General features: G+C 31.2%; 2 protein-coding genes across 4 annotated transcripts; both read left to right on the forward strand.

The window, feature by feature from the left end:
- The first annotated feature begins 329 nt into the window (after positions 1–329).
- On the forward strand, positions 330–2006 carry LOC122567876 (lysosomal acid phosphatase-like). Its single transcript, XM_043727003.1, has 6 exons — positions 330–425; positions 522–617; positions 795–1034; positions 1123–1429; positions 1528–1739; positions 1860–2006. The coding sequence occupies exons 1-6, from the start codon at positions 330–332 to the stop codon at positions 2004–2006; spliced, it is 1098 nt and encodes a 365-aa protein (XP_043582938.1).
- LOC122567297 (EH domain-containing protein 3) lies at positions 1616–8546 on the forward strand. 3 transcript variants are annotated; one of them, XM_043725654.1, is made up of 7 exons: positions 1616–1739; positions 4364–4874; positions 4951–5264; positions 5453–5561; positions 5674–5992; positions 6378–6548; positions 6747–8546. In XM_043725654.1, the coding sequence occupies exons 2-7, from the start codon at positions 4389–4391 to the stop codon at positions 6950–6952; spliced, it is 1605 nt and encodes a 534-aa protein (XP_043581589.1). In that variant the 5' UTR covers positions 1616–1739; positions 4364–4388; the 3' UTR covers positions 6953–8546. The 3 variants fall into 3 exon arrangements, with proteins under 3 accessions (XP_043581589.1, XP_043581588.1, XP_043581587.1); XM_043725653.1 differs by lacking the exon at positions 1616–1739 and adding an exon at positions 2013–2424; XM_043725652.1 differs by lacking the exon at positions 1616–1739 and adding an exon at positions 3731–4064.
- The last annotated feature ends 136 nt before the right edge of the window (positions 8547–8682 follow it).

Below are 8682 nucleotides of genomic sequence, written 5' to 3' on the forward strand. Positions count from 1 at the left end.
TGATATTTCTACTTGTACCCATACGCGCATTTAAAGAAACTGTGCGCTGTTACAAGAAACTCTCTACTTATGTACGTAATTATGTATTTACCAATTAGAAGACATCGCGCGCGTTTCCGCCAAGCAGTTGATTCCTATATTTCATCTTTGTATATCACTCATGTCTTTCAGTAACGTTGTTTTCCTTTCTTCGTTCTTCTATACGTGCACAGTGCACGCACAAGTATCTTTTATCTATCATACGATATACGTATCATTTTTTCTTACATATCATAGATATATACAGAGCTAATGATAACAACAAACGGGACAAATGTCAACGAAATAAGATGAGTGTTCGCGTATCGATTTTTATTTTGATACTCACTCTCACTATCAGTTTTATACTGTTAGCTCCACAAAATTCCGTACGACAGGTGATATTTGTAAGTATATGTATTGTTTTCCAATATACACTTTTTGTAATACAGTAATTGACATACCTTTCTCTTATGATTATTAATCTGTTAATGACTTGGCAGGTTTTTCGACATGGAGATCGTACTCCTACTGAAAGTTACCCAAATGATCCGTATCGGGATTATAAATGGCAAGGGGGCTGGGGAGCTTTAACCAAGGTTTAACAAATTTCAAATCTGTTTTTTATAAATCGATAACCGTTTATTATTATTTATTATCATAAGTGGAATGTTATTGAAAATGCATGCTACCCAATGCATCAATATCACATAAATAAGTTTTCAATGTACACAAACATTATACATAATCATATAATTATTCGATCTCATGCACAGGAAGGTATGGTACGAATGTACAATATTGGTCAGTGGATTCGTAATGAATACGACTCAATAATTGGCAACAAGTATGAGAGTGGTTTGTCTTTGACGCAAAGTACTTACGCGGATCGGTGCATAATGTCTGCTCAATGTTTACTAGCTGCTTTATATCCACCAAACACAGAGGAAATATTTGTGCCAGGATTAATGTGGTATCCTGTTCCTGTTCATTCCACTCCTAGACATTTGGATAAGGTATACGTATCGTACGCCAGCAAAATGCTTTCGATATTAAAACAGCTAGAGAGAGGAAGAAAGATAAAACAACAATCACAATTTTCAGACGATCGTAGTTAAGGCTCCCTGTCCACGATTAGAGAAAGCTTTGAGAGAAGCATACGCAAATGAATCTAAACGTCCAGAATCTCCATCAGCCGAATATTTTCAAGAACTTTCCAATTATACCGCAAAAAATATCTCGACAATCACCGATGTTGAATTTTTGTACAATATTTTGGAAATCGAGGAACGTAATGGCTTAAAATTACCCGAATGGACAAACAAATACTACAATCGGCATATGCGTGAAATTGCAGCCCGTAGCTTAGCTATATTTACAAGCAATACATTACAACAACGACTTCGAGGAGGTACACATATATGAATATCTATATCTTATAACAATTATGATCAAGAAACCATTCTTATCTTATTGTAGTTATTCGCCTATATAAATAATATTTTTTAGGCCCATTACTGAAAGAAATTTTGGAGCGTTTACACGCTTTTAATGATGGTCAAGATACAAGACGAACGTATCTTTATTCTGCTCATGACATAACTCTTGTTAATTTATTAAGAACCATGGGATTCACGAATGAATACTTTAAACCTGATTACGGCTCGACGCTTATTTTCGAACTGCATGTTGCATCCAATTCTGCGGACACAGAACTGAAGGTATTATATATTTCCTACTGAAAAGAATCATTTCTAATCCACTTAATATTTGTTTCGTCTAATTTATTTTCATATTTTCTTCCTTCCTCTTTTTTATTTTTTCTTTTTATTCTTTTATAGTTAATGTATCTAAATGATACAGAAAAAATGACATTGTATCATATGAATATACCAAAGTGTGGCACCCCTTGTCGACTAAAAACCTTAATTAAATTATGGAAGGACGTGCTTCCTGAGAACTGGGATGATGAATGTCTGCTCTTATGAGTCTCTCCCATTAATACACAAAATATATATCTATCTATCTACAATTGATTATACTTGACAATTTATCTTGCAAGAAAGAAACCAAAATTCTCGATTTTCATATATAGTCCGTGATAGTGATAACGCATATAGTCGTAAAACAAAGTATACTGTATCATACGAATCAATTCTAATTCGAGCGAAGCTGGTTAAGATTACTAAATTGGCATAAAATCGTTTAACCAGGATGTGTCCGCGTTGCTTATGCAACGAATGACACTGAATGTTTTGCATGTCTCGTTACGCAATACGAGAACGATTATTTCAAGCACTCTTTCCGTTGAATTCAAATACTCAAATGGAAGATATGCGTGAATGCGTCAATTAAATGGCATCGAGATCGTACCGTATCGACCGATATACCTAGTAACCCTAGTATGTAAGTAATTACTTTTTTATTTCATGTACATATGCATACGTATCATTGAACGGTCGAATCTTCCCTACCTACTGTTCATTAATCACAATTATTTAACATATGTACGTCTACATACTATTTTACAAATAAATAAATGGACTCACAATATTTTTATATTAATATTCAATTTGTATATATGTACATATAATCCCATTGTTCTATTTATATATATGTATGTGATACGATATTATTTTTTACCAAATATCGCTGTTGGTATTATATTAAATCGAAAAATAATTCACAACAATGAAATGTTAACAATTATTTGAACACAATGATTCGGAAAATAAATTATTATTAATTATTTGACTAGCAATGAAATTACATTATCTTACATTAGCTTTTTTCTTTTTTATCTATAATTGTTTTCTTTTTTTATGGATAGATAAGTAAGAGGATAAGTAATCGAATAGATATACACGTATGTATATATGTATGTATGTATGTATGTAATGTATCATAGATGGAATATGACCGACCTCGACTAACAGTGACGCGTAACAGTGCGCTCATTTCAAGATAAAGCTAAACACATGCGTGACTCTTAATGTAGACAGTATGCGTATCTTTTACTTAGTACGTAACTTTACAGAAATACATACGTAAATCATTCATTGGAATGGAGAAGGATTCCTTACTTCTATAAAAGAGAAAGGCTCCAAATATCGTACACTTTTAAATTCATTGGACGATACCTACTTGAAATGTTTTAATAAATGTCTATATATATTTATACCTATATTTTAATAAGTACCTATTTTAAATATAAATTATTCTTTCAATTGTATTTGAAATTTTCGATTGATAGTCTCCATATTATTTGCTCATCTTCATTTATATAATATATTCTCAATTTAATTAATTTCTAATGATTCAGGATAATTTGATCCATTGAAATTGGCTACTCTCAACTATACACACACACACACATATATATATATACATATATACACATATATATATATTCAATAGATTTAATTATATATAATAATCATTGTAAATATTTGTATAACCTACTTCCCATTTATCAAATCTATGTATTTATTGACAATACTCTGTCGAAAAAGAAACATTTACCAAAAGAAAAGGACAAAGGTGCCACATATAAAAAATAGGAAAAGGAGAAAGAGAGAAAGATAGAAATATGTAAGAAAGAAAAAAGGATGAAAGAATAGAAAGGAACGCAGAGAAAAGAGAGGGATAATAAACTAGAGTACTAGAGAATGGAAGGAGGTATATAGTGACTGTGATGATATGCGCAGTCGCGGTATCGATATAGAATTGTTCGCGACGTGGTCTGTTGAGTAGTCGCGCGTAATCGCCGGTTGTTTTCTTACAATTAACGTGTTCGAGCGATACACATTTCCTGTTTCGATCGATCATTTCGTGCTTCAGAAATAGAATTAAATTGTCAAGTTTTTCGAGATTAAATTTTTTGTAGAATACTTAATTCGTTGACAAGCAGTATTCTAGTTACGTTCCAACACATACGTATAAATTACATATGGGCTGGTAAACGTCGTGCTGTCGTGCCGTATGATAGTGTCAGTGTTGAGCACGCCTGTCATTATTTGTGTGTTTTATTGAAATCAGAACAGGAGGTTAGATTTATTTCATGTTATTTTCTCAAATTTTCATCATTCTTTCACCTTTCCTTATTTATTTTCATTATAAGTATATATACGATACATATAATATCTACTTAAATTATTCAAAATAGTAGAGAAGAAGAGGGATATTCGTAATTGTTGTGTTAAAGTTGTGAATCAACATCAAATCTGTATTAAGATTATGATTTTGTTTGGCAAAGAAAAAACGATCGAAGTCATATGAACATAACATTCTTTAGTCATACGTGACTTTTTACAATAATGACTGTAATATATTGTTATATTTGCAGAACCATCTTTTGACTAATATACGAAATGTTTAGCTGGTTAAGCCGAGTAGAAAGCGGAAAACAGGATCTCTTTGAAAATGTTGCTGATGGCCTTAAAAAAATATACAAGTCTAAATTATTGCCACTTGAGCAGCATTACCAATTTCAAGATTTTCATTCGCCTCAACTTGATGATCCGGATTTTGATGCAAAACCCATGATCCTTTTGGTGGGTCAATACTCTACTGGAAAAACTACTTTCATCAAGTATTTGCTAGAACGAGACTTTCCTGGAATAAGAATCGGACCTGAACCAACAACAGATCGCTTCATTGCAGTTATGTACAATGAGAATGAACGTGTGATCCCTGGAAATGCTTTAGTTGTTGATCCAAACAAGCAGTTTCGTCCTCTTTCCAAATTTGGGAATGCTTTTCTTAATAGATTTCAATGTTCTACTGTTGCGTCTCCTGTTCTGAAAGGCATATCTATAGTCGATACACCTGGTATCCTATCAGGCGAGAAACAAAGGGTATGGATCTCTGCAAACTTCTATTTGCAAATCAAGCTTGTATATTTAATTAAAAAACCAGTTTTTCTCATGTTAGGTTGACAGAGGTTATGATTTTACTGGTGTTATGGAATGGTTTGCTGAACGGGTAGACAGGATCATTCTACTGTTTGACGCACATAAGCTTGACATCTCTGATGAATTCAGAAGATTAATTGAAGCATTACGCGGTCATGATGATAAAATTAGAATTGTACTCAATAAAGCTGATATGATCGATCATCAACAACTCATGAGAGTATACGGAGCATTGATGTGGTCCTTGGGAAAAGTTTTACAAACTCCTGAAGTAGCTAGGGTATATATTGGTTCATTTTGGGATCAGCCTTTAAGATATGATGTAAATAAACGGTGAGTTGTTTTTATTTTCCCATATTTTTACTTTATACGAATACTACATTATCTGTTATGTTATTGCAACATAAGCATTTTTTACTTATTATACAAAGCCATTATATGGTTTACACTTTGTGTTATAAAAACTTGTATAGCTTTGTATCTTTCATCATTTCACATCTTTTTCTTTCCTTTCTTTTTAGGCTATTTGAAGACGAGGAACAAGATTTATTCAAAGATATGCAATCGTTACCTAGAAACGCGGCACTTAGAAAGCTCAACGACTTGATTAAACGTGCACGGTTAGCAAAGGTAAGGAAACAAAAATTACAGCCTATTGATTACCGCACCCTATTACTAATCGATCGATATCGGCTGTACTGTTTCAACAAACGATAAAATCTAACGATATGTTGACTTATAGGTGCATGCTTATATAATCAGTGCTTTAAGAAAAGATATGCCTAGTGTATTCGGTAAAGATACCAAAAAGAAAGAACTTATCAAAAATTTGGGCCAAATTTATGATCAAATACAAAGGGAACAACAAATTTCACCTGGTGACTTTCCAGATTTAAAAAAGATGCAAGAGTCCTTAGCTCACCATGATTTTAGTAAATTTAACACTTTGAAGCCTAAACTCTTAGAAGTGGTTGATAATATGCTGGTTAAAGATATTGCCCAACTCATGAGTATGATCCCTCATGAAGAAATCGGTACAACATCAGATTCACTCGTTAAAGGTATCTTTCCATATTTATGTCTTTTGTCTTTGTTACTCACAAAAATATATACCGGACTAGAAGACAAATAGATAAACGTTTATAATCTATTTATTAATTTTTTAAGTTCGTGTGATCTAATTATTTTTCAGTAAATAAACGATTTTCTGAAACCATTCCATTCAGTACAACCAAACGTTAACTTCGATGCTCAGAAAACAGGGATGAATGGGACTATTATTTTCTTGACTTTTTATATTTATTCATCATATTTTTTTATCTTCCACATACCATTTTAGAAGAAAATAAGATTCTATGAAAATCAAATTTTCCTTCCTTTCGTTGTCTTTTTTGATATTCAAATATGATACAAATTTACGAAGTTGCATGATATTTTGTATGATAGGCGGTGCATTCGAAGGCGTGGAAGATCAAGTGAGTCCATTCGGATATAAACGAGGTGAGGGTATCGATGCTGGCGCAGGTGAACCAGAATGGATTGTCAATAAGGAAAGATATAAATACAATTTAATGTTTGAAAAACTCGGTCCATGTGATGGAAAAATTACCGGAGCAGGTAAATTCTTATTACATGTAATGTATTAACTCTTATGCTTAAAACTCAACTAGACTTTCTTCCGATTATATGACGCTTTTGTTTTATGCAAAATAGTTAAAGCTTAAAGCAATATAAATTATTTTCGTACTATATGATATTCTTACCTTTTTCTTATTTTCTATTATTAATAATATCCATTTGGAATCACATTTTCAGCGGCAAAATCGGAAATGGTAAAATCAAAATTACCAAACAATGTACTTGGCAGAATTTGGAAGTTATCCGATATCGACAAAGATGGATTTTTGGACTCCGAAGAATTTGCTTTAGCAATGCATCTGATTCATGTAAAACTCGAAGGTTACGACCTACCTGCAGAATTACCAGATCATTTGGTACCACCTTCGAAGCGAGATACATAATTTAGCTTCAGTATTGTATTCATCTTTTGTGTCAGTTTATCAATATGTTTGATGTACATATGTTTGGTACATATTTGATGCGCACATTATACGACTATATTTATTAATTCGCTAACACAGCATCGCCAAACACATCAATCAATGTTGCTATAATATATTTCTTAAATATTCGAAAGAGTACGCGATATTCACGTATTTTATTTCAATAAAATACGTTATCTTTATATCACATTCAGGTATGCATGATTTTTGTCTAATTAAAATGTGAAAGTGTCAGAGACAAAATCAAAAAATACCGACAGTTTTTATTATAGAAAGGAAAAAGTAACATAACAAATCGGTTTTCTTTAATTTATAATACAAGTTATCTTTCACAAATTGCCTATTCGGTATTCTCAAAGTATACTACGTACCCTTTCGAGCTAAGCTTTCTGTGTTTAAAACACTTAGACTTTTAATAATCTTTTAAATCTAAATTATATTTATATTCTTCTTTTACCTCCTTTAATGTCACGTCAAAAATTAACGTTAGGTTACTACGCAATAAAACATTACAATAATTTGGATATATTCAACAAACTACATATAAACACTCAACGAGTGAACGAACGAACGAATGAATGAATGAATGTGTATTTGTACACTTGTGTGTAATATATTTCTCTCCTGTTCGAATACAGTTGTTGATAACAATATTATTGTTATTGTTATTATTACTATTGTTATTATCATTATCTTTAAAAAAAAGTGCTTAAGTTCATTGCCGCTCTATATATATATTACATATAATAACATATATTATATATAATATATAAATAATCAACTTTAATTTTCTAAATCTAAATATAGAACAGGAAAAATGTATAAGAATACAGATTATGTATTTCCTAATCATATAGCTACGCGTACAAGAAGTACGCGATAAAGCAAATGCAATATTTATTTAACAAACATGTTAATCTGTAATCAAACACAAATTCGAGTACTATTCTATAGTGTAAACACAAAGTTCCATGAAAAGGAAGCGTGAGATATGTAACAATGAAACATACATACCTAGAAAAATGTATAATATTGAATCATTTTATATACGTTCCGACGTTTCACTTATTCTTTACTTGTGCAATATATGCTTTTGGTCAAAATTACAGATTTTAATATAAATGTAATATTATTATGTGCAATCGAATAATAATATAAATATGTTATATTTTTAAAAAGAGAAAGTATTTAAATAAATTTTTTAATAGATCATATTTAAGTAATTTGACGGTGTAACATGAGAAGTAGTCATATTTCGAGAAATTAAATAATGTTCTTTGTTAGCACTGCCACCGCGTTTAATGCATCTTTTTCTGTAGTATTTAAAAGAAATATTCTCATCCGATATCTTTCTTGTACTTTACGACAAAATGATATTAATGGAAAGAAAATTATTTTTTATAATATTCTGCATGACAAAATAAATATGTATAATCGACTAAAACTATCCGAAGCGTTCTTTTCTGAATAATATATGTATATGGGAAAGTAAACATTACGGTGACTAACAACGAGAAATGCATTAAATAAAATAATATTATTTTTCACGAAACATAATTAATATGATGACTACCCATTGCTTATATGTACTTATATATTCCTGACCAGTTCAAGAATTCACCTTATAGTCCGAAAAATTTGATTTTTAAATTTTTTCATGAAAGATTAGTTTCACCGTATCACCGCTA

Source organism: Bombus pyrosoma, linkage group LG5, assembly GCF_014825855.1.
Source record: "Bombus pyrosoma isolate SC7728 linkage group LG5, ASM1482585v1, whole genome shotgun sequence".
Taxonomy (NCBI): domain Eukaryota; kingdom Metazoa; phylum Arthropoda; class Insecta; order Hymenoptera; family Apidae; genus Bombus; species Bombus pyrosoma.

Coding starts and splice junctions, on each gene's coding strand:
- LOC122567876 (XM_043727003.1), top strand. CDS start 330: ATGAGTGTTCGCGTATCGATTTTTATTTTGATACTCACTCTCACTATC. Junction 618..794: donor GCTGGGGAGCTTTAACCAAG/GTTTAACAAATT, acceptor TCTCATGCACAG/GAAGGTATGGTACGAATGTA. Junction 1,035..1,122: donor CTCCTAGACATTTGGATAAG/GTATACGTATCG, acceptor CACAATTTTCAG/ACGATCGTAGTTAAGGCTCC.
- LOC122567297 (XM_043725654.1), top strand. CDS start 4,389: ATGTTTAGCTGGTTAAGCCGAGTAGAAAGCGGAAAACAGGATCTCTTT. Junction 4,875..4,950: donor TATCAGGCGAGAAACAAAGG/GTATGGATCTCT, acceptor TTCTCATGTTAG/GTTGACAGAGGTTATGATTT. Junction 5,993..6,377: donor ATCAGATTCACTCGTTAAAG/GTATCTTTCCAT, acceptor TTTGTATGATAG/GCGGTGCATTCGAAGGCGTG.